At 43.2% G+C, this 26,663-nt stretch overlaps 1 protein-coding gene across 5 annotated transcripts in view; it reads left to right on the forward strand.

Moving 5' to 3' along the window:
• The window catches only part of PPFIA2 (PTPRF interacting protein alpha 2), a 398,714-nt gene that overhangs the window by 75,407 nt on the left and 296,644 nt on the right, over positions 1–26,663 (forward strand). For 3 of the 5 annotated variants that reach the window (XM_056574441.1, XM_056574435.1, XM_056574437.1), the window contains exon 3: positions 3,363–3,431. The exons of the other annotated variants lie outside the window; for them this stretch is intronic. In XM_056574441.1, the coding sequence (XP_056430416.1) occupies positions 3,363–3,431 (69 nt within the window). The remainder of the gene's footprint in view (positions 1–3,362; positions 3,432–26,663) is intronic. 5 annotated transcript variants of the gene reach the window in all.

The raw sequence follows: 26,663 nt of genomic DNA on the forward strand, positions 1-26,663 counted from the left end.
GTGGCTATGATATCACGCCCCACCCCCTCAATGCAAGCCTGTGGGAGGGGGCGTGACAGCCGTCACGCCCCCTCCCATAGACTTGCATTGAGGGGGCAGGGAAGGGTGTGGCGTCATGAGGGGGCAGGCAATGATGTGATGAGCTCCTGGCACCGGCTCCAGTGTTTGGAACAGTTTGTTCCAAACGCCGAGCAGCGGAGTACCCCTTTAACTTCAGGTTGCGAAAAAAAAAACAATCACACATGTGCAGGACTTATTACACTTACAGGACTCTTATTAAGAAATCAGTTTTGCACTTGTCACATGACCAGGACATATTTTCAGGTCATATTCTGTAGTAACCAGCAAATTGTTGTATAATGTATGTTGGAAAATAATGTGATTTTGTGGGGTTTTCTGGGCTTTAAGAAAAAAAAAAAAGGTCAGCTAGAAGGGAAGGTTAAAATAAAACACATTCACCCCTATGCTTTCTCCTAATACTACGCTGCCACATCTGACTGCCTAGCCTCAGTGGTCACGCGCACTGTACCCCCTAAACCTTGGCAGAATGCCTAGAACACAACACATGGCACCCAATTGGGCATGATCCACCATAGAGCGTGCCACATCAGTTTCCTACTTTTTAGTAGCTTGACTATATCTCAGGCTTCCCTACCCCTAAATCCTTTAGGCCCGACATGACAAAAAGGGGGACACCTGTAATAGCTGAATAGTGTCTGTAGTCCAGAGCAATACTGGTAGATCTAGGACCGTTTTTAATGGGTACTCCAGCCCTGAGACATCTTATCCCCTATCCAAAGGATAGGGGATAAGATGTCTCACCGCGGGGGTCCCGCCGTTGGGGACTCCCGCAATCTTGTATTTGCCTGAGTCGTGACGTCACGATACTCTGGCCCTGTGGTCGCCACCCGGCTGTTTGTGAGCTGGCACCACGGTGTGCAGCTCAAACAGGTGGGTGGCGAATACAAGATTGCTGGGGTCCCCAGCGGCGGGACCCCCGCGGTGAGATATCTTATGCCATATCATTATACCCCTTTAATTTCTGGAGGCTCCTATAATTTTTATCAAATGTCATTTAATTTTTACTTACAGATTTATGCAAAAACTTCTATTTATATAATATGATTATACTGCTTATTTTCTCTCTATTGTTTGTTTTCTACTGTCTATTTATTTTATTTTTTTTATCTGCACTTTCTCCAGTAAATTGTTAACGGTTTGCTCACAGGATTTCTTTTTTTAGAATGTTTTCGCTCTTAAACCACCAAGTGACGCTATGTGACCAGATTTTTATCTGAAGCTCACGCTGCTGCTGAGGTAGAAAAAACAAGCAGTGATAGAGCGATCTCTCTGTTAACGAAATGTAGGTCATTCTTGCTGTAATATGTAGATGATTTGTTTTATAATATATAGATGTTGTATCCTCCTAAACAGTTGACTGTGGAGAAAATTGGAAGAGACATTATAAAGGCCTGTTTGATATCTAGTTACACCAGACCTAATTCTAAAAAATAGAGCATCAGCCTTTGTTTTAGTAATTTTAATATTGTATGTATTTTTAAATAACAGTCCCAAAAAAAAAAAAAAAAAAACTGGTCCAGTTTGTCCCATCTGCACAATCCTTTCTCTAAATAAGGAGGTGTTTGTGATGAGCTAAAACTCTTGTCCTGGAAAGCTGCAGGTTGTTGCTTATTTCTACTGAAAATACTGTAACATGTAATTCCATAGAGTAGGAGCCATTCCTTGCAGCACTTTCCTACTTTAAAGGGGTACTCCACTGGAAAACTTTTTTTTTTAAATCAACTGGTGCCGGAAGCGTAAACATATTTTTAAATTACTTATTCAAATTTTTTATTCCTTCCAGTACTTATCATATTTGTAAATTACTATTAAAAAATCGCAATCCTTCCAGTACTTTTCAGCTGCTATATGCTCCACAGGAAGTTATTTTCTTTTCAAATGTATTTTCTGTCTGACCACAGTGCTCTCTGCTGACACCTCTGTCCATTTTAGGAACTGTCCAGAGCAGGATAGGTTTGCTATGGGGATTTTCTCCTGCTCTGGACAGTTCCTGGCATGGACACAGATGTCAGCAGAGAGCACTGTGATCAGACAGAAAGGAAATTCAAAAAGAAAAGAACTTCCTGTGGAGCAAATAGCAGCTAATAAGTACTGGAATGATTGAAATTTTTCAATAGAAGTAATATGTTTAACTTTCTGGCACCAGTTGATTTTAAAAAAAGTTTTCCAGTGGAGTACCCATTTAACTTACATGGCATATGATCAGGGGTTGTCCTAAGTGGAAAACCTATTGAAAGGGGTCCTAGTTATACAGAAACTTGAATTTGGACTAAATACCATTTTCTACTATTTACCCTCTTGATTTATTGTGCGGCTTGTGGAAAATGGAATAGATGAATAAGGACAGCCTGATATTAGGTTCAATTTCAACAAAAAAAAAAAAAATTTTTACAACCGAAACTGATACAAAATACAAAAATCACATAAACTGAGGCAATATGGGCAACAGCTAGGGGATAGTCAACTTAGGCCCTGGTTAAATCTGCAAGACTACTGCCTTGATAAGGGCCATCCCATGCCCCTGGAATACTCCAGTTTACTAAAATTGACCCCCTATCCAAAGAATATTGGATAAATGTCTGATCCCAGGGGGTCTGACTGCTCATACTCCCTGCAATCTCCTGCATGGCGCACTGGCTCTCTCAGCAAAAAGCAATGGTCAATATGACCCCTTCATGCATCTCTTTGGGAGAGCCAGAGATACACAAGCCCTGTATATCCAGCTCTCCCATAGAGATGGGAGAGTCTGAGTGGTCGAACCGCCAAAGGATAGGGAATACATTTTTGTAAACCGGAGTACTCCTCTAAGTGTTCTAGTTCTATCCTGTATAGTGGCAAAGAGAAAAAGAGAGGTGATACAGAACAGCCAGACATAGACCTGCTGGCACAATTGCCTAGCCCAACTGGACACGGTCTGCGAGTATTATGCAGGTTTGTTACTATCTGTTATGTGCCAAAACCATTCGTTTTACTGGTTAGCTCTATAGCAATACTTTGTGGTTTCATTGTTTTTCTGTATTTTATTGTTAAAATTTTTGCCATTATTGCATATGTATTTTTCATGCGTTCCTTAATCAACACAATGGATGTGATTCATTTACTGGAACCAGACTTAGGGTGTAGCATAAATTTGTATACACAATCTTTGGTTTGCATTACAGTACAATCGAGTTATTTATTGGTAGCAGATCATTGGTTTGCATCACTGTTTGTTGTTATCTATTTTGGTGTGATACAGCAGGTCATTGTGCATCCCCTTTTTTCTCTTTTCCGTTATATAGGGAAACACTAGGGCACTCCAGACTAGTTCTCCAACACAGGAACCAGAAGTGGAACATAAACAGAGAAAGGTAAAATAGAAAGATTTACATTTCTTATCTGTTTTGTATCTACTCCTAGTTTTGGCTTACAAATATTGACCAAATTATTGATACAGTCAGGTCCATAAATAATGGGACATAGACACAATTCTAACATGTTTGGCTTTATACACCACCACAATGGATTTGAAATTAAACAAACAAGATGTGCTTTAACTGTAGATTCTCAGCTTTAATTTGAGGATATTTACATCCAAATGAGGGGAACGATGTAGGAATTACAACAGTTTGCATATGTGCCTCCCACTTGTTAAGGCACCAAAAGTAATGGTCCAGAATAATAATCATAAAGCAAACTTTCACTTTTTAAAACTTGGTTGCAAATCCCCAGACGCTTGGTTTCATCCCTTGTGATGCTCTGCCAGGCCTCTTCTTCAACTGTCTTCCGTTCCTGCTTGCTCTATGGGCATTTTCCCTGGTGAAATGCATGCTCATTTGGTCTCAGGTCAGGTGATTGACTTGGACATTGCGTAACATTCCACTTCTTTCCCTTAATAAACTCTTTGGTTGCTTTTGCAGTATGCTTTGGGTCATTGTCCATCTGCACTGTGAAGCGCTGTCCAATGAGTTCTGAAACATTTTGCTGAATATGAGCAGATAATATTGCCCGAAACACTTCAGAATTCATCCTGCTGCTTTTGTCAGCAGTCACATCACTAATAAATGCAAGCATTTCCATTGGCAGCCATACCTGCCCACGCCATGACACTACCACCACCATCTGTCCATAGAATGTTGTTCCAGAACTGTGAAGGCTTTTTTAGATGTCGTTTGGCAAACTCTAATCTGGCTATCCTGTTTTTGAGGCTCACCAACGGTTTCCATCTTGTGGTGAACCCTCTGTATTCACTCTGGTGAAGTCTTCTGTTGATTGTTGACTTTGACACACATACACCTACCTCCTGGAGAGTGTTCTTGATCTGGCAATTGTTGTGAAGGGTGTTTTCTTTTCCAGAGAAATAATTCTTTGGTCATCCACAACAGTTGTTTTCCTTGGTCTTCCAGGCCTTTTGGTGTTGCTGAGCTCACTGGTGCATTCCTTCTTTTTAAAAATGTTCCAAACTGTTGTTTTGGCAACGTTTTGTCTCTCTCTCTCTCTCTCTCTCTCTCTGAAGGGTTTGTTTAGTTTTTTTTCAGTCTAATGATGTCTTGCTTCTCTGATAGTGACAGCTCTTTGTAACTCATCTTGAGAGTTAACAGCAACAGATTCCAAATGCAAATAGCACACTTGAAATGGACTCTGGACCTTTTATCTGCTCATTGTAATTGGGATAATGAGGGAATAACACACATCTGGCCATGGAACAGCTGAGAAGCCAATTGTCCCATTACTTTTGGTCCCTTAACAAGTGGGAGGCACATATGCAAACTGTTGTAATTCCTACACCGTTCACCTAATTTGGATGTAAATACCCTCAAATTAAAGCTGACAGTCTGCAGTTAAAGCACACCTTGTTTGTTTCCTTTCAAATCCATTGTGGTAGTGTATAGAGCCAAAAATTTTAGAATTGTGTTGATGCCCCAATATTTATGGACCTGACTGTATGTGAAAATGGCCTCAGACATGGCACTAGCCAACCTACTACAAACTGTCCCTACTGTGTCTACTGTGTCTATTGACACAGGTCAGCCACCAGATACACTGTAGCATCATGACGATTTTTTCCACACCCAACAGCCACCAGCACCTAAGTCCCTTAAAGGGGTACTCCGGTGGAATATTTTTTTTTTTAATCAATTGGTGCCAGAAAGTTAAACAGATTTGTAAATTACTTCTATTAACAAATCTTAATTCTTCACATACTTAGCTGCTGTATAATACAGAGGAAGTTCATTTATTTTTGAATTTCTTTTCTGTCTGTCCAGGGTGCTCTCTCCTGACACCTCTGTCCATGTTAGAAACTGTCCAGAGCAGGAACAATTCCCCATAGCAAACCTCTCCTGCTCTGGACAGTCCCTGACATGAACAGAGGTGTCAGCAGAGAGCACCGTGGTCAGACAGAAAATAAATTCAAAAAGAAAAGAACTTCCTCTGTATTATACAGCAGCTGATAAGTACTGGAAGGGTTAAGGTTTTTTAATAGAAGTAATTTACAAATCTGTTTACATTTCTGGCACCAGTTGATTTAAAAAAAAATGTTTTCCACCAGAGTACTCCTTTAAAGATGTCTCACCAAGACATTTTTTCCAAAATGCCCGGGCTACTAGAAAATAAAACAATAAAGAAGACTTACCTTCCGTCACTCCTCCAGTGTCCTAGTATCTCGTTCCGCTCCTCCGCCACCTTCTTCTTCCTGGTCTGGCCTCGTACATCGCGTCACACTGCCAGTCAGCAAATTGCGAGCTGCAGCAATATCCCGTCTTAGCCGGCGATAGGCTGAGTGGCAGTGTAATGCATTGAGCCATGGCATTGGTTGCTGATTTGTTGACCGGTATCATTACGTGCTGACCATGGCCAGACCAGGAAGAAGGTGGCGGAGGAGCGGAACGAGATACTAGGACACTGGAGAGAAGAGTCTTGTTTATTGTTTCATTCTCTTGCATTTTGAAAAAAAATGTTCTAGGTGAGATATCTCCTTTAAGAACCAGGCTATAGATAAAATTTATTGATTTGTTGGTTTGAATTTTTCATTTTGTCTAGTTTCTAGACAGAAAAAAAAAAAAAAAAACATCTGGCTCAGAGCCCTTGCACCAAAATTGTGGCTCACAACACAAAGAACAATTTCCTGGTAATATATTCCATCACTGTGAGTTATTTATTGGTAACAAAATTACTGGTTTGCACTACAGTGCACTGACTAGGGACTATCTTTTCACGTGTTCCTTAATTTCAGTATAGCTCCCTCTATTGTTGATAAATTTAAGCTTATGCTTTAACCCCTTCCCATTATGGGATATATGGGTATGGCCTTGCAGTTGGTACATTCCTGCAACAGAACGTACCCATGCGTCCTACCTATTTCTCCCTCTGTGGGATACGCCATAGAATATTGGCAGCTGGTGCCGGCGGTTAGTCCCACAGAATAAAGATAACATAACTTTTTTTACCATCCATTGTGAGGTAAAAATAATGATGAGACACTATAATTGCTAATTTTTGTTACCCTGCCTCAAAAACAGCAGAATAAAAATGATTTGAAAGGTAGCATGTTTCACAAAAATGCCAATAAAAAGTACAGCTTGTTTGCCAGAGAATAAGGCCTAATAAAAAAGTTATGGCAGAATGTCTTTGAAATTTCCTTGAAAGTTTGGAAAAATGCTCATAAATTTATAGACCTTCTAATACCCTAAAAAAGTAAATAGCGTTTAAAGGGGTATACCAGGAATCAAAAAACAAGCCTTTTTTCCTTCAAAGACAGCACCCTCCTTGTCTCCAGGTTGGGTGTGGTATTACAACTTGGCTCCATACACTTCAATGGAACTGAGCTGCAGAACCACACCCAAACTGGAGACAAACAGGTAGAGGTCTTTGAAAGAAAAAAATACTTATTTTTTGATTCCTGGAATACCCCTTTAACCCCTTAAGGACCGAGGTCATTTTGGCCTTAAGGACCAGAGCATTTTTTGCACATGTCCACTGTCACTGTCACTTTAAGCATTAATAACTCTGGGATGCTTTTATTTATGAATTTGAATCACAGAATATTTTTTGTATCACTACTTTATCATAGTGATACATTTTCGTCAATACTTGCATCATTTCTGTGTGAAAAATTCCAAAATGTCATGAAAAATTAGAAAATTTTGCATTTTTCTAACTTTGAAGCTCTCTACTTGTGAGGAAAATAGACAACACGTAACAAGGGGTACAGTGAGCCTTACCACCCCACAGGTGTTTGACAACTTTTTGTTAAAGTCGGATGTGTAAATTGAAAAATATTTCATTAAAAGAAGTAATAGGAGAAAATGCCCCTCAAAATTTGTAACCCCATTTCTTCTGAGTATGGACATACCCCATATGTGGATGTAAAGTGCTCTGCGGGCGAACTACAATGCTCAGAAGAGAAGGAGCTTTTGAGCTTTTGGAGAGAGAATCTGTTTGGAATGGAAGTCGGGGGCCATGTGAGTTTACAAAGCCCCATGGTGTCACAACAGTGGAACCCCCCCGCCCACATGTGACCCCATTTTGGAAACTACACCCCTCACGGAATGTAATAAGGGGTGCAGTGAGCATTTACACCCCACAGGTGTCTGACAGACTTTTGGAACAGTGGGCTATGCAAATAAAAAATTAAATTTTTCATTTTCACGGACCACTGTTCCAAAAATCTGTCAGACACCTGTGGGGTGTAAATGCTCACTGTACCCCTTATTACATTCTATGAGGGGTGTAGTTTCCAAAAATGGGGTCACGTGGGGGGGGGTCCACCGTTCTGTCACCATTGGGGGCTTTGTAAACGCACATGGCCTTCAATTCCAGCCAAATTCTTTCTCCAAAAGCCCAATGGCGCTCCTTCTCTTCTCAGCCCTGTAGTGTGCCAGCAGAGCACTTTACATCCATATATGAGGTTACAAATAGTTTTTTTTTTTTTTTTTAGGGGGGGGGGTGGGGTTTCCTATAACCCCGTGTGAAATTGAAAAATTTGGGATAACACCAGCATTTTAGTGAAAAAATACAAATTTTTAAAATTCAGTGAAAATTCTTCAAACACCTGTGGGGTGTTAAGGCTCACTATACCTCTTCTTACGTTCCTTAAGGGGTGTAGTTTCCCAAATGGGGTGTTTTATTTTGTCTTTAAGTCAGAACGGCTGTAACGATCAGCCACCCCTGTGCAAATCCCCTCAAATGTACATGGTGCTCTCACTCCTGAGCCTTGTTGTGCGCCCGCAGAGCATTTTACGTCCACATATGGGGTATTTACGTACTCAGAAGAAATTGCGTTACAATTTTTTTCTGGGTCTGTTTTTCCTTTTACCTCTTGTGGAAATGAAAAGTATGGGGCAAAACCAGCAAATTATTGTAATTTTTTTTATTTTTTTTACAATAACATGCTGGAGTAGACTTTAACTTTACCTTTTCATAAGGGATAAAAGGAGAAAAAGCCCCCCAAAATTTGTTAGGCAATTTCTCCCGAGTACGGAAATAACCCATATGTGGCCCTAAACTGTTGCCCTGAAATATGACAGGGCTCCGAAGTGAGAGAGCGCCATGCGCATTTGAGGCCAAAATTAGGGATTTGCATAGGGGTGGACATAGGGGTATTCTACATCAGTGATTCCCAAACAGGGTACCTCCAGCTGTTGCAAAAAACCCCAGCATGCCTGGACATTCAGTGGCTGTCCGGCAATACTGGGAGATGTTTTTTTGCAACAGCTGGAGGCTCCGTTTTGGAAACAGTGCTGTACCAGATGTTTTTCATTTTTATTTGGTGTGTATGTGTGGGGGGGGGGGGAGGGTGATGGGACTGTGTAGGGGTATGTGTATATGTAGTGTTTTACCCTTTATTTTGTGTTAATGTAGTGTAGTGTTTTTAGGGTACATTCACATGGGTGGGGGTTCACAGCGAGTTTCCCGCTGGGAGTTTGAGCTGCAGCCGAAAATTTGCTGATATCTCAAACTTTTAGTGAGAAACTTGCTGTAAATCCCCGTCCGTGTGAATATACCCTGTACATTCACATGGGGGGGGGGGGGGGGAGGTTGGGGGGGGAGCAAACCTCCAGCTGTTGCAAAACTACAACTCTCAGCATACAGTGACAGAAGGGCATGCTGGGACGTGTAGTTATGCAACAGCTGGAGGCACACTGGTTGCAAAAAACTGAGTTTGTTACATAACTCAGTGTTTCCCAACCTGTGTGCCTCCAGCTGTTGCAAAATTACAACTCCCTGCATGCATGGTCTGTCAGTGCATACTGGGAGTTATAGTTTTGCAACAGCTGGAGGCACATGGGTTGGGAAACACTGAGTTAGGAAACAGACAATGTTTCCCAACCAGTGTGCCTCCAGTTGTTGCAAAACTACAACTCCCAGCATGCCCAGACAGCCGAAGGGCAAGCTGGGAATTGTAGTTTTGCAACAACTGGAGGAGAACAGTTTGGAGACCATTGTGTAAAGGTCTCCAAACTGTTGCCCTCCAGATGTTGCAAAACTACAACTCCCAGCATGCCCGGACAGCCAAAGGCTGTCTGGGAATGCTGGGAGTTGTAGTTTTGAAGCTCCTAGAAGCAGCAGTGAAGATCACTTTACAATGATCTTCACTGGGGGGCTTGCAGAAGTTGTCTCCTGCTGGTAACTGCGGGACTTCTGCCTGATAACCCTTGCGATGCTGCGCATCTCCGGGTTAAAGGGGTACTCTGGCGCTAAGACATCTAAGCTAAGATGCCTGATCGCAGGGGGTCCCGCCGCTGGGGACCCCCGTGATCTTGCATGCAGCACTATATGCACCATTATAATCAGTCCACTGGGGCGGGGCCATGATGTCACAATGCTCCGGCCCCTGTGATCGCCAGTAATCAGACCCGGAGCGAACACGCTCCGGGGACTGATTATAACAGGGTGCTGCATGCATGGATAGGGGATAAGATGTCTTATCGCCGGAGTACCCCTTTAACTAAATGCCTTATATAAACTGCGGGATGTGCAAAGTACCTGCACAATCCACCGTTTCTATAAGGCATTTTGTGGGAAGGTGTTAATATATGATACTAATATAAAGTAGATATATTGTACAGTAGATGTGAATTAAAGACTAATTCATTTGGCATGACTATTTTTTTCTACATGTAGAGAAATTCAAATGTAGAAAAATGCAACAATATTGCAAACCACTGCATTTATGAACATAAATTTACCATAGATACCAAGTACAATGTAACTATAAAAAATTGTTTTAGAAACGCTTTGATCCATAAAAGTGTTCTAAAGTTATTATCACTTAAAGAGACACGTCAGATTTAAAAGATGTGGCCAATTTTGACATGTGACTTACGTTTTCTTCTCACCTTCTAAGACCCATAACTTTTTCCATTGACAAAGTTGTATTAGAGCTTATTTTTTGACAAACAAGTACTTTTCATTGGCTTACTTTATTTTATTATTTAATGTATTATTAATGTATTATGAAGACAGAAACAAAATCATATGTAGGGCAAATAAAAAAAAATATTTGGAATTGTGTAATTTTTCAGAGCTGGTCCTGTTGCACCGCTCTTGCTGTGTTTGGGGCTGGCATGTGCGCTGCACCCTCAGCCAATCAGTGGCCAGAGTGACGTCCTGCCTCAGCTGCTGATTTGCTAAGCAAGCAGTGTATTGTGCCGACCCCAAGCACAGTGAGCAAAAAAGGTCAGATGGGTATCTAATATTAGGATGATTACATATAACTGCCTATGAAGGTGACTATGAATTATGGAAACCTCCAAGTGCTGTCTGATGACCACCAAACATAATGGCCCTCATTTATTTTGGTGCACAGCGTGCCAGTGTGCAACAGAAAAATCTGACTAATCCAACATTGCATTGTGAAAAGCAGAAATTTCTACCTAAAAAAAGCTGGTCAGAAATTTTCCCAAATTGTAAATCTGTGAATCCCCATAGTAAATAGAGAGGAATTCTGCAAGTTGGAAATATTAAGTAAAAAACCAACACTCTTAGTAAATGAAGGCCATTATATGTATGATATGTTTTGATTCAAGAACTAGAGATGAGCGAACTTACAGTAAATTTGATTCGTCACAAACTTCTCGGCTCAGCAGTTGATGACTTTTCCTGCATAAATTAGTTCAGCTTTCCGGTGCTCCGGTGGGCTGGAAAAGGTGGATACAGTCCTAGGAGACTCTTTCCTAGGAATGTATCCCCCTTTTCCAGCCCGCCGGAGCACCTGAAGGCTGAACTAATTTACGCAGGATAAGTCATCAACTGCAGAGCCGAGAAGTTCGTGACAAATCGAATTTACTGTAAGGTCGCTCATCTCTATCAAGAACTTAAAGGGGTATTCCAGGAAAAAACTTTTTTTTTTTTTTTTTTTTTTAGATCAACTGGCTCCAGAAAGTTAAACAGATTTGTAAATTACTCCTATTAAAAAAATCTTAATCCTTTCAATAATTATCAGCTGCTGAAGTTAAGTTGTTCTTATCTGTCTGGAAACAGTGCTCTCTACTGACATCTCTGCTTGTCTCGGGAACTGCACAGAGCAGAATAGGTTTGCTATGGGAATTTGCTTCTACTCTGGACAGCTCCCGAGACACGTGTCATCAGAGAGCACTTAGACAGAAAAGAACAACTCAACTTCAGCATCTCATAAGTACTGAAAGGAATAATTTTTTAATAGAAGTAATTTACAAATCTGTTTAACTTTCTGGAGCCAGTTGATATATAAAAAAAAAGTTTTTTCCTGGAATACCCCTTCCTTACTTATGCTGGTCAACCAGTAAAATGATAGGCTATAAAAAATGTTTTACTAGTATTGTAATTTTTTTAGCTATGTTTTTATTATGATGTTTATCTTCGTATTTTATTGTCGATGCCAATGATAAATTAATATTTTGGCTAAAGCATCCATTGTTTGATACCAAGGTTTTCTGTATTGACAATTATTTTCCTGCCTACCGTATGTTCACACATACCGTATATGGTGGTGATTTTATGATGCATATTGTATGCTTTGTTTATCTATTTATTTATATTGATTTATTTAACACAGAATAAAAACTGGAATAAAGGGGTAATAGCAATACAGGTTTCTCATTCGTGACACCGCTGCACACAAAGGCAATGGTGGCTGGCCATCAATGGCTCCATGACTCCAAATTTTCTTCTGCTAAGAAATACTGAAGACAGTGAAGGGGTCACTAAAGGGGTCTCTGGATGGTGAATAAGGAAACTGTGGAAGCTGCTTGTGCTTGTTGGTGGATCAAACCATTCTCCATTGCAGTGTTCTGTCTGTGATGTCCAAAGACTGTTCACTATATGTGTATGCCCCCACATAATCCCTGCTCCCAACACCTCTTAAAAGCTTGATCAGAGTGACCTAGATGGCGAAAATATATCGAAAATCACTATCCTGATTCTCTCAATCCAATGACCTTTCTCAAAGTTTGTAAACTGGGCTAAATGTCTTTAGTGCATCATAGAGGTATGTCTAGCTGTCAGCGAGGTACACTACCCAAAGGAAGCCTCTGAGAACCTTTTTTGTATAGCGCAGCAGGGGAAGCACTTTTATTCCCTTTTGTGTCTCATCATATCACACCTGTAATCATTTACATATCTACTTGAAACATAACTGCAGGCCGAGTTTTGCAGCAAATCAACATTTCTATCTGGGAACATTATTTTCTTGTCAATATGTATACTTAGAGTTGAGGTGCTGTAATGAGCATTCATGGGGAACATATTGATGACAAAAGTAGCAAATGTATAAGCTGTCAAGCACAGCATATACCGCACAAGTGAACATGTGCACATTGAAGACTCCTCCTCAGGCCAAAGCAACACTGCATTGCATACCAACATTATCCATTGGTAAGGAGAGTAGGCATATGAGTCTGTGGTATGCATTTGGGGATCTGGTCTAGTGCCTAGTACAGAATAGTGGTGCTGGCTATAGACATGGCATAGTAGGGCAGCAGTAAGGCCCTATGATCGACTTAGCCTGTCACTGGTTGAATTCCTTATAAATAAATTAGCTTTTTAGACATGCCTTCTCTAATCTCAGTTTCTGGACAGCTTCTTTGTAAATTGGCTTCTAAACAGAACCAAATATTTATGAACTTCTCAAAAACTGTAAATGTTCTGTTAAATATTAAGGGTAGCTGATAAGTGTTTGTGATGAACAGGTACTTAGTGAACGGGAATGTACAATATAGTACAATAAATTATCCCTTAGTGGACACCGCCCAATATCGAACAGTTTTTTATTCCCTGGGATAGTCCCAAACGACTTAATGAATTTGCACCCTCCGAATAGTGGGCACTCCCAATAGCAGATACACCCGTGCACATCAAAACACTCCTAATAGCGGACAACCAGGCTCATCTGCCCTACCTTGTACACAGGGTCGTCAGGGGGGGTACAGCCAATACTCCAGTAAGGGGCCCTGGCCTCTCTTCCCCCCCCCCCACTGGAGCAGCCCTAGCACAGAAGCTTCTGTACGTTCAGCCCTGCTTCTGTACGTCCGCCGGCCACATAATTTGCCCTCCTCCTCTGATCTGCCCATGCACCTTTATTCCCCCTGTGTCAAATCATCCCCAATTCCCTCCTCCCTCTGACCTCCTGTTGTGCTTCTTACCTGGCCCAAAGGCTCAGGTGCTGGGACTTGGTATCTCAGCAGGCTTGACTGCACTGGGACTGCACTGACGCGTGACATCCTCCTGCTCTCTGATGTTATGTCAGGGGTGTCACTCGTCAGTGCCAGCAGCCGCCCCTGTTCACTTTAAACCAGCGGACATATCCCAATAGCGGACACTTTTTTTCCCCGTAACTGTCTGCTCTTGGGAAATTCTATACACATTCAGAATTTTCTTTAAATTTTAACCATAAGCTGAAAATTCTCCCCTTTAATGTGGTGTGGGAGCACATACTCTATACATATACCAAGCAAACCTTTGAGCAATTGTAGTGACAAGACTAATTTCATGATGTATTAAATACATATTAAAAACGTCCTGGGCAGTGAAAAGTTTCAACTCTGTTAGTATCTAAAAGTGTCTGGAGCAGGAGCCAGTACATTTTTTTCAATTGACCTTTGTTGTATTGGCAAAAATAAAAAGTATATAAAAAATGGTCCCTGGAATTTATAATGCTGTCTTAGTTTACATGTCAAGTTTGTTTTAATATTTTCTTGACATTTTTGTCTCCTCTTTGTTGGCTGCATTGAAATCTCACTTTCCTTAGCAATGAAATAATCATGCTGACAATATGCTGCACCACTGCCACTGTCTTCATCTTCATCAATGCTTTGATATGTAGGCTGAGTCCCCTTGGGGAATTAGGATCTAACACACTGCTTCTCAGTCATTTTTACTGGCAGGCATTGACTACATTAAGACAAAATGTCAACAGAATGACATAAAAATACCAAGAATGAACACCACCCTTAGACTGACATCTACTTAATATACAGCATGTCAAGGGCAACTGATGTCCGACTGTCACATTTTGTTTCACCTGCCTCATTCTTCCCATCGTAGTCTGTCATCTCTGTCCTTGTTTTTGCACAAACACGATCTCTTAGGGTGGAATATGTACTCTGATATATGAATAGATTCCAATAACAATCTACAGGGTGGGCCATTTATATGGATACACCTTAATTAGATGGGAATGATTGGTGATACTAACTTCTTGTTTGTGGCACATTAGTATATGTGAGGGGGGAAACTTTTCAAGATGGGTGGTGACCATGGTGGCCATTTTGAAGTCGGCCATTTTGAATCCAACTTTTGTTTTTTCAATAGGAAGAGGATCATGTGACACATCAAACTTATTGGGAATTTCACAAGAAAAACAATGATGTGCTTGGTTTTAACGTAACTTTATTCTTTCATGAGTTATGTACAAGTTTCTGACCACTTATAAAATGTGTTCAATGTGCTGCCCATTGTGTTGGATTGTCAATGCAACCCTCTTCTCCCACTCTTCACACACTGATTGCAACACTGCAGGAGAAATGCTAGCACAGGCTTCCAGTATCCGTAGTTTCAGGTGCTGCAGAATGGGCAAAAAAAAAATTGGAACAGGACCCTCAGTTTACGCAGAAGACTTTGTTCAGTGATGAGGCAAACATTTATGTGAATGGTGAAGTTAACAAACAAAACCACCGCTATTGGTCTGACACTAACCCACATTGGATAGATCCCTCCAAGACTGTTGGAACACAAAAATTTATGGTATGGTGTGGTATATGGGGTACAAAGATAGTGGGACCATTCTTCATCAATGGAAACCTCAAGCCACTGGATATGCAAAATTGGTACATGATGATGTGTTTCCCTCTTTATGCACTGAAGCTGGCACGTTCCCTGAGTTTTTTCAGCAAGATGGTGCACCACCACATTATGGGTGTCAGGTCCGAGCATTCCTAGAAAAACAGTTTCCCGGAAAGTGGATTGGTCGTCGTGGGCCAGTTGAATGGCCCCCAAGGTCTCCCGATCTGACCCCTTTAGACTTTTATCTTTGGGGTCATCTGAAGGCAATTTTCTATGTTGTGAAGATACGAGATGTGCAGCACCTGAAACTACGGATACTGGAAGTCTGTGCTAGCATTTCTCCTGCGGTGTTGCTATCAGTGTGTGAAGAGTGGGAGAAGAGGGTTGCATTGACAATCCAACACAATGGGCAGCACATTGAACACATTTTATAAGTGGTCAGAAACTTGTAAATAACTCATGAAAGAATAAAGTTCCGTTAAAACCAAGCACATCATTGTTTTTCTTGTGAAATTCCCAATAAGTTTGATGTCACATGACCCTCTTCCTATTGAAAGAACAAAAGTTTGGATTCAAAATGGCCAACTTCAAAATGGCTGCCATGGTCACCACCCATCTTGAAAAGTTTCCCCCTCACATATACTAATGTGCCACAAACAGGAAGTTAATATCACCAACCATTCCCATTTTATTAAGGTGTATCCATATAAATGGCCCACCCTGTATTATACTAAGTCACTCTGTAAACCTTGAGTGCTGAGTAAAAGACTTGACCAATCACTAATGTAAGTAGCTGCAGTTAAGGAAACAAATATGAAAAGAAGGTGTGCTTTGGACCGGCACATGTATATGGGGGATATAATGATTATTGTAAAAAATAAAGCTAAGGTGTTATCTCTTCCAAATTGTTCAGGTTTATTCACAACAGACACCACACTTAAAGGACATCTATAGTGCAAAATAATTTATCCCCCCCCCCCCCGCGATCTTCGGTACATGGCCGCGGCAATGTACAGGAAAGGGGGCGTTCCATCCCCGCATGACGCGGCGGCCGACACGCCCCCTCCATGTACCCCATACAGATACATGGAGGGGGAGTGTCTGCCGCGGCTTTCTGCTGGGGACAAAACTTCTCTTCCTGCAGATTGCCGCGGCCCCGTCCAGGAGATCCCAGGGGGCCCCAGTGCTCGGACCCCCCGCGAACTATAACTTATCCCCTATCCTTTGGATAGGGGATAAGTTATTTTGTGCTGGAGTACTCCTTTAAATGGGCACTGTCAGATCCAAAAACTTTTTATTTGGATCTGACAAAATTGATGAAAATTAAAGACCTTTTGTAATATAGTTGTTTAAAAAATGTAAACATTTAATAAAGAAAATGGCTCCTGAAAATCCAACCACTAGGGGTCCCCATACCTACTAGGACACTAACCAGTCCTGCAGAAGCATTAGGCTTGTCCATGAGTCCTGGACAAGAGATGATTTATGGACAAGGCTGCATCAGCAGACACAACAATCACCACCCACCACCACAAGGGAGGGACATGGTCCCTTCCCCTGTGAGGATTTCTAACTCTGTGAGCTAATGAAAAGAGGTATTTTTACAATAAATAGAGGGTATAGAGGCATAAACATTAGATGTACATGGTCAGGATTAGGTGCAGAGTAACATTATTATAATTTTTTTTGTGTGGGATCTGACAGGTTCACTTTAAAGCATACCTGTACTTTCCTGTTTCCACATGGAAATACTGCTTGGTATATCTTCTTCCCACCAAGCGGTCAATCCACCCAGGGGCACACTGCAACCTTGGAAAAGCTTGTCTCTTATGGGTATGGGGTAGAAGTTCCTTGGGTTCCCCTTGGGCTCCAGGGTCCGGATGTGACTGCTACCTCTGCACTCCCTATAGTTAAGCCCTTGGAATATAATCCTTAGTATAAGGCATGTTAGTCCGGTACAGGTCATCATCTACATCTCCACTTTGAGACATGACACGTGTGTCATCTATTATGGCTGTAAGGATATTTTTTAGCTGCAGGAAAGGAAAGACTAGGCATTAAGCATTAAGAGAAATAAGAAAACCTTTATGGAAACCTACTTAGACATCTTAGACCTTAGATGTAGATGAAGAGTAATCTTCAAATAGAACAACCACCATTAGCACAAAGCCATTACAGTAGTGACAAACCTGTGTGTATCTCTTTAAGTCCCCCAGCCAGAGCATGGTCTCGAACCTAAACAAATATCTCTGGGTATTGTTACTTTGGCACATGCGGCACCACTTGCCTAAACATTGCAGGCCACTTTCCACCCCTTTATGACATCAGTATTCCCTAATGGCTGCAGTTTACCACACTGAAAACATTGTTCAGGAATTGTTTGAGGAACGTGACAGGTGTCGAATTGGCCTCCAAATTCCCTATCTCGATCTGATTGAGCATCTGAGGAAAAACCATTCTAATTCATTGACACAGGATTTAAAGGGGTACTCCACTACCCCAGCGTTGAGAACATTTTGATCGGAATGCTGGGTGCACGCTAGGAGGGTTGAGTATCCCTTTAAAGGGGTACTCCACTGGCCAGAGTTGAGTCTGCGTTTGGAACATTTTAGTTCCGAAAGCTGTGCGCGTGCTGCGGGGGTTGTCAACGGCCCCTCGTGAAATCAGGCCAGGCCCCCTCAATGCAAGTCTATGGGGGGGCGAGGTGGCCATCAGATTTCAGTGTTTGCAGGAAGAATGGACATGTGCATACTATGAGATGGCGCATTCCAATGCAGTCCTACCGCTAGCATATCATACTGGTGCCCGCAGTCGGCAGAATGTCCATATGGAGATTTTCCATGTGGACATTCTGGGATGGGAACATAGCCAATGTGAACACTTATCCAATGGCGCAGAAGCTGAATGTACTCCTGTCCAAGTTGCTGGGGCTGCAGTCCCTCCCTTTTCAAGCGGTGGACTCTGTACCTTTTCAGAGAACTGATGGCTTGTGCCGAGCCAAGGTGGAGAGTCCCAAGCGGTCATTTCTGTGCGAAGAAGGCAGTACCAGCCCTGCACAATTTTGTGGAAGAGAAGGTTGGCCAGTACTTGAGGCTGTTGGTGTGTACCAAAGTGCACGGCAGCGCTGACATGTGAAGCTGTAACTACGGTCAGGGACAATACATGTCCTTCGCGGCCCACTGGGTGAATGTGGTTCCTGCATAGCCACAACAGCAACTTGGACAGGTCACGCCGCTTCCACCTCCACTCTCTCAGGCCGTTGGTCCTGTGACAGTGTGCAACTCTGCCTCCTCATCCTCCACCACATGGACAAGTCTAAGTGCCCCTCCAGCATACCATGTGTGCAGGGCACGGCGGTGTCACGCTTTTCTTCACTTGGCACACGTGTTCAATTTGCTTGTCAAGCGGTTCCTGAAGTGTTCCCCCATCTGAAAGACATCCTAACAATGGGAAGGAAACTGTACATGCACTTCAGCCACTTGTACACCGCAAAGCACACCCTCCTTGAGCTGCAGCGTCAGAACGGTATCTTTCAACATAGTCTGATTTGCAAAGTTTCTACACGTTGGAATTCCAAGCTCCATATGTTGGACCGACTATACGAACAGAGAAAAGCCATCACCAATTTCTTGATGATCCAAGCAGATAGGGGGACTCCCCTGTGTAACTTCAATGTCAACCAGTGGCAGCTCATATGTGACACCTGCCGTTTGCTCAGGCCCTTTGAGGAAGCCACATTATTTGTCGGTCGCCAGGATTACAACATCATTCCACTGCTTCATTTACTACAACACGTGTTAGAAAAGATGGCTGGAGACGTTGCGCCTAGATCTCGCGGCCACATGAGCCCTGTGGGGGCTGAACTGGAGGAGGAGGGGGAGGGGCACAGCTAGGGGAGCTAGAGGGTTATGAGGAAGACTAGACAGAGGACCCAAACACACCATGGCAGTATGCAGTGGAGATGGAGTCAGGAAATCCACCCTAGTCACTTGCACAAATGGCACGATGCATGCTCACATGCTTGCGTAGTGACCACCAAATTGTCACTATGCAGTAGGGGAAAGTCTTCTGGTTCTCCACCTTATTGGACCCTCGCTACCGGCACAAAATGGGTGCCTTTTTTACACCCACTGAGAGGGAGGACAAACTGACCCACTACAGAGACATCCTATGTAGTCAGTTGGCTGATGCCTATCTGCGCCATTGTCCATTCTCTCACAGGTCTTACTCAGGGTGCCCTCTGCGCTCACCTTCCACTGCCATGGCTGCTGGGGAGTGGTGAGGTGGCATGAGCAGTACCAGCTGGACTTCTGGGCAGCCAAACTTGATTTGTGGCCGTAACTATCAGAATTTTCCCTGGAAAAGCTGTCCTGCCCGGCCAGTAGTTTGCCATTAGAGTGGTTGTTTAGTGCGGTGGCAGCCATAGTAACCCAAGGAGAACTTGTCTGTCTACGAAAAATGTGGAGAGACTGACCTTTTTGAAGAGGAATCAGGCATGGATCAGCCAGGATTTCCACCCACCAATTCCTGATGCATCAGAGTAGATTGACTATGGTGCCACACAAACACTTCACAAATATGGATAGTGCAAAACATATTTAAGGTGCTGCTTCCCAATTACAGAAATTCCACAGAATCAGACTACAGGTAAGTATTAAAGATATGCATTAGCTAAAACTTAACTTTTCTTAGGATAAAATATATGTACCCAAATTTTTTGAAATCAAACAAAAGTAACCACCTACACCACCAAGTATTGATGTGATGCAAAGACCTCTTAAAGGTGGAAGGAAACAATGTATGGTTCATTGTAACAGGTGGGGGTAAAATCTTCCCCTGTAAGGCCCTACTCTCGCATTATCACTTACAGGGGAATTTTTCACCCCCACCTGCTACAGTGGACAATACGTTGTTCCCTTCCACCTTTTCAAGGGAAGTGTTACTCATCTTTAAAAGGGTGGCCCCACACAGGAACCTCTACCTATTTCCACCTAAAAACCCTGGGAAATGGCAGTGGTTTCAGGTGGAAATAGGGAGATGTTCTTGTGTGGGGACGCCCTTTTTACTGCGAGTAATATTTGCCAAGATGGGAATGAATAATGTGAGAGTAGGGTATAAAGGGGAAGTTTTTACCCCCACTGGTTAAAATAAACTATACGTTGTTCCCTTCCACGTTTTAGAGGTCTTTGCATCACATCAATACTTGGTGGTGTAGGTGGCACATGGTGTTTTTTGTACACCTTTCCTTTTGTTTGATTTAAAAAAAAAAAAATTGCTACATATATTTTATCCTAAGCATATTATTAAAAGTTAAGTTTTACATAATGCATTTCCTCAATACTTACTTGTGCACACTAACACTTTTACAAGAGAGACCATTTTCTTCTGCTTCCCTGCCACCCGCCTGATGCCACACATCTGATGCCAAGTTCTCTTTTTTTCACGCACCTTCGTCATAGGGTACTGGTATTTCCACCCACTGCCCCACTATGTCACCAGGTCACTTTCAGGACTCCTGATGCTGCTGTTGCCACCTCCAGGCTGTCTCATACTGCCACTATATGTTCTCCTCATGCTGATGCCAGCTCCAGGATGTCTCATTCTCCCACTATATATGTTCTCCTCATGCTTCCACCACTTCCAGGCTGTGTCATTCTGCCACTATATGGTCTTCTCATGCTGCCGCCAACTCCAAGCTGTGTCATTCAGCCACTATATGGTCTGCTCTTGCTGCCGCCAACTCCAGGCTGTGTTATTCAGCCACTATATGATTTCCTCATGCTTCAGCCAACTCCAGGCTGTGTCATTCAGCCACTATATAGTCTCCTCATGCTGTTGCCACCTCCACACTGTGTCATTCAGGCACTATATGGTCTCCTCATGCTGCCGCCACCTCCACGCTATGTCATTCAGCCACTATATGGTCTCCTCATGCTGCTGCCACCTCCACGCTGTGTCATTCAGCCACTATATGGTCTCCTCATGCTGCCGCCACCTCCACACTGTGTCATTCAGCCACTATATGGTCTCCTCATGCTGCCGCCACCTCCACGCTGTGTTATTCAGGTACTATATGGTCTCCTCATGCAGCCGCCAATTCCAGGCTGTGTCATTCAGCCACTATATGGTCTCCTCATGCTTTTGTTACCTCCAGGCTGTGTTACTGTACTGCCATGTGGTCTCCTCATGCTGCTGGCACATTAAATAAAACTTTTTAGGTTCATCTATTTGAAATCTTCAATTTAATTGTTAAGAAATAGCTTTAATTTTTTCAATTGTGAGCCCTATGGTCTCGTCAGGCTGTTGCCACCTCCAAGCTGTGTCATTCAACCACTATATGTTCTCCTCATGCTGCCGCCAATTCCAGGCTATGTCATTAAACCACTATATGGTCTCCTCATGCTGCCTCCACCTCCACACTGTGTCATTCAGCCACTATATGGTCTCCTAAGACTGATGCCACCTCCAGGCTCTGTGCCTCTCTGCGACAGTGATTCTAATAGTGATGCCTGTAATCTGCATGTCATACTGAATAACAGTATTATTTCACTAACCCAGCACACACCCTATGCGTGTTACAGCTTGGCAAAGTGTTCTACACCCATATTGAGGATCTCTGTAGGCCAGAAATAGCTGTTTTTAATACAGATTTGCCGTGGATAAATTCGGACAAAGCCAAATTTATTCGCGGCAAATCTGTATTAAATATAGTGTTGAGAAAAAATAAAGAATTGCAGAGAGAAGTGGGTAATCATTATTTATACAGTTTATTTATATCAAAATGCAGGGAGAGCGCTGGGCCCTAGCCTGTGACTTCCCAATAGATTATGCAGTAAATCAGTTAAATATCTTAAAAACATTAGAAGTATATAAAACAACATATATCATACAATAGAGTAAAACTGATAGCTGCCTGGCACTGAATAAAACAGTCCGATCCTGTTTAAGGAAATAGAAAGTCACTTAACCTGTTAAGGACCAAGGGTGTACCTGTGCGCCCTGAGTCCTAATAGCTATTAACCCTTTAGATGCGGCGTTCAAAGTTTATTGCCACGTCTAAAGTGAAATTTAACTACCCCCAGCTTGCTCAGTGGGCTGTTTGGGACCGCCGCGGTGAAATTGTGGCATCCCAAACAACTGTAGGACACCTCCCCATCCCCTTACCTGCCTCCTGGTGTTCGATCACCGAATGACTGCTCAGTGCCTGAGTTCCAGGCATGAGCAGTAGAGATGAGCGAAGTTCCAGTGATTCGATTCGTCACAAACTTCTCGGCTCGGCAGTTGCTGACTTTAGCCTACATAAATTAGTTCAGCTTTCAGGTGCTCTGTTGGGCTGGAAAAGGTGGATACAGTCCTAGGAGAGAGTCTCCTCCCAGATCTGGACTAAAGCATCCGCCAACTCCTGGACAGTCTGTGGTGCAATGTGGCGTTGGTGGATGGAGTGAGACCTGATGTCCCAGATGTGCTCAATCGGATTCAGGTCTGGGGAACCGGTGGGCCAGTCCATAGCATTAATGCCTTCCTCTTGCAGGAACTGCTTATACACTCCAGCCACATGAGGTCTAGCATTGTCTAGCAATAGGAGGAACCCAGGGTCAACCGCACCAGCATATGGTCTCCCAAGGGGTCTGAGGATCTCATCTCGGTACCTAATGGCAGTCAGGCTACCTCTGGCAAGCACATGGAGGGCTGCCCAAAGAAATGCCACCCCACACCATTACTGACCCACCACCAAACGGGTCATGTTGGTGAATGTTGCAGGCAGCAGAATGTTCTCCACAGCATCTCCAGACTCTGCACCTCTGTCACATGTGTTCAGTGTGAACCTGCTTTCATCTTTGAAGAGCACAGGGCACCAGTGGCGAATTTGCCAATCTTGGTGTTCTCTGGCAAATGCCAAATGTCCAGCACGGTGTTGGCTGTAGGCACAACCCCCACCTGTGGACGTCAGGACCTCATACCACCTTCATGGAGTCTGTTTCTGACCGTTTGAGTGGAAACATGCACATTTGTGGCCTGCTGGAGGTCATTTTACAGGGCTCTGGCAGTGCTCCTTCGTGCACAAAGGCGGACGTAGCGTTCCTGCTGCTGGGTTGTTGCCCTCCCACGGCCTCCTCCACATCTCCTGATGTACTGGCCTGTCTCCGGGAAGCGCCTCCATGCTCTGGACACTACGCTGACAGCATACCTTCTTGCCCCAGCTCACATTGATGTGCCATCCTGGATGACCTGCACTTCCTGAGCCACTTGTGTGGGTTGTAGACTCCGTATCATGCTACCACTAGAGTGAAAGCCCCGACAATATTCAAAAGTGACCAAAACATCAGCCAGGAAGCATAGGAACTGAGAAGTGGTCTGTGGTCACCACCTGCAGAGCCACTCCTTTATTGAGGGTGTCTTGCTAATTGCCTATATTTTCCACCTGTTGTCTGTTCCATTTGCACAGCAGCATGTGAAATTCATTGTCAATCAGTGTTGCTTCCTGAGTCGACAGTGTGATTTCACAGAAGTGTGATTGACTTGGAGTTACATTGTGTTGTTTAAGTGTTCCCTTTATTTTTTTGAGCAGTGATTAACCAATATCTCACCATCTAAGCCATCATGTAGTGAATAAGCTTTCTAACCTTCTCTTCATACAAGTTTTGTTACTATCTTCTGGACCTGTTTTGGCATTGAAAAGCTTGTACATGTTGTTTAGCACTTTCTAATTCAGAGGTCTCAAACTCAAATTATACGGGGGCCACTGGAGGTAGCAGCTGGGTGAGGCTGGGCTGCATGCGTCCCTTACATATAATGCCCCCATCATGCGCCCCTCACATATAATGCCCTCATCATGCGCCCCTCACATATAATGACCCCATCATGCGCCCCTCACATATAATGACCCCATCATGCGCCCCTCACATACAATGACCCCATCAGGCGTCCCTCACATACAATGTCCCCATCATGCGCCCCTCATCATCCAGCAGCAACCCCCCATTCCTACCAAGTGTCGTAATAGCATGAGCTCACGGATGATGGGGGTGCTATTTCTGGGGGTTCCCCACATAAGTTAGGCAGCAGGTTCCCCACATAAGATAGGCATCAGGTTCCCCACATTAGGTAGGTAGTAGCAGTTTCCCCACATTTGGTAGGTAGTAGCAGGTTCCCCACATTAGGCAGTAGCAGGTTCCCCACATTAGGGGGTAGCAGGTTCCCCACATTAGTTGGTAGCAGGTTCCCCACATTAGTTGGTAGCAGGTTCCCCACATTAGGTAGTAGCAGGTTCCCCACATTTGGTAGTAGCAGGTTCCCCACATTAGGTAGTAGCAGGTTCCCCACATTAGGTAGAAGCAGGTTCCCCACATTAGTTGGTAGCAGGTTCCCCACATTAGTTGGTAGCAGGTTCCCCACATTAGGTAGTAGCAATTTCCCCACATTAGGTAGTAGCAGGTTCCCCACATTTGGTAGTAGCAGGTTCCCCACATTAGGTAGTAGCAGGTTCCCCACATTAGGTAGAAGCAGGTTCCCCACATTAGTTGGTAGCAGGTTCCCCACATTAGTTGGTAGCAGGTTCCCCACATTAGGTAGTAGCAATTTCCCCACATTAGGTAGTAGCATGTCCCCCACATTAGGTAGTAGCAGGTTCCCCACATTAGGTAGAAGCAGGTTCCCCACATTGGGTAGAAGCAGGTTCCCCACATTGGGTAGAAGCAGGTTCCCCACATTAGGTAGTATTGTCATTTCTTTTGTCAAAATGCGTCCATATTTTTAACATTTAATGTGCTCTTTGTCAGTCTATGGGAAAGTGGTTTTCTGTGCATACCATGTGTGTATTTTTAGACGGCACATATTTTTTTTTTTACATCCACGTAAGTGACATGTTATCTTTATTCTGTGTCACTATAATTAAAACCCTTATTTACCTAGTTTATTGTACTATTTGTATATTATTGTACTTATTGTCCTATTCTGACCCTATAAGTTATTTGTTTTTCCATATATGGAGCTGTTTGGGGGCTCAGATGCAGACTGCATTAGAGGAGTGGCGATCCTGTGAGTAGGAGACCTCCTGCTGGCATATTTCACCTGCAGGAGGTCCAGTGACCACTAGCACCTTCATTTGCCTCTTGTTTAATGCCGGAATAAGCATTGATCACAGTATTTAAATGGGCACTGTCAATAACCTTTTTTTTTATATGTTGTAGTACTTATGTACTACAACATATCTCTAATATAGTTTCATTATTTAGTTTTTTTATTAAAATTGCTTATTTTACATTTGAAAACCGGCCACTAGGGGTCTCCTAATTCAGTCAGCCTGTGCTTGCTCCCTGCCTGTCAATCAGACAGGCGGGAGCGAGCGCTGAGAACACAGAGGATGCGCGCATTGGCTCACACGTCGGCCCCACCTCCCTGCATACACGTGCCGCTGCTGCTAAGTCGTGCTCTCCACTCCTGCACTTGGGTATGTCTTTTTCGGGGTGGGGGGGAGACGGTTGCACAGCGGGGTTCGGGAGAGCGGGTTCTGCGGCCGTAACAAAGATATGGTTTTCAACACAGGGTACCTCCAGTTGTTTCACCACTATAACTCCCAGCATGCCCTGACAGCCAATAGATGTCAGGGCAAGCTGGGAATTGTAGTCGTGAAACAGCTGAAGACACCCGGTATAGATGAGCTAAGGGCAGAAGGTGGCCCCCTGCAGGCATCAGTGATGTTGCGCCTGCTGGGGAAGTCTGCCTGGTAAGTGAGCACACTACAGGTAGACAAAAAGTCATTTAAAGGCAAAAAAATTTTAAGGCAGGGAGGGAGTTAGGGATAGATGGGCAATAGGCAGGGACAGAAAAAAAAAAGGATGGTGGGAGCTACTCTTTAAAGGGTTAATGGGAGACATCAGTGTGATTGCTGATGTCCGGAAGTCCCGACTACTGATACTTACGGTCTATAAAGCAAGCACTTCATAGACTGCAAACACTGCAAGCCTGGCTGGCTTATACTTAATGCACCAGGGCGTACATGTATGTTATGTAGGGGTTAATGAAACACATTATTAGATTTAGGAAAAATCTGTTTTTATATTATGTTACTGCAGTATTTTTTGTTTTCATTTTACACTGTGTGAACCCGGCCTAATATTGTAGTTCTGGTAACTCTGCCCACAGTGTTGCACAAAGTTGCTAATAACCTATCTAATGTGAAGGCTGGGGAACACATTTTCTGAATTGTTCTCACAACTGGAAGCTTTTTATTTTTATTTTTATTTTCCTTTTTACAATATGCATTTTACAGAACTTAATTCCAACTCCAAATTCCCAAAAACTGAAGAACCCCCAGAAGTAGCACCCCCATCATCCGTGAG

Source organism: Hyla sarda, chromosome 4, assembly GCF_029499605.1.
Source record: "Hyla sarda isolate aHylSar1 chromosome 4, aHylSar1.hap1, whole genome shotgun sequence".
In the NCBI taxonomy this organism is placed as follows: Eukaryota; Metazoa; Chordata; class Amphibia; order Anura; family Hylidae; genus Hyla; species Hyla sarda.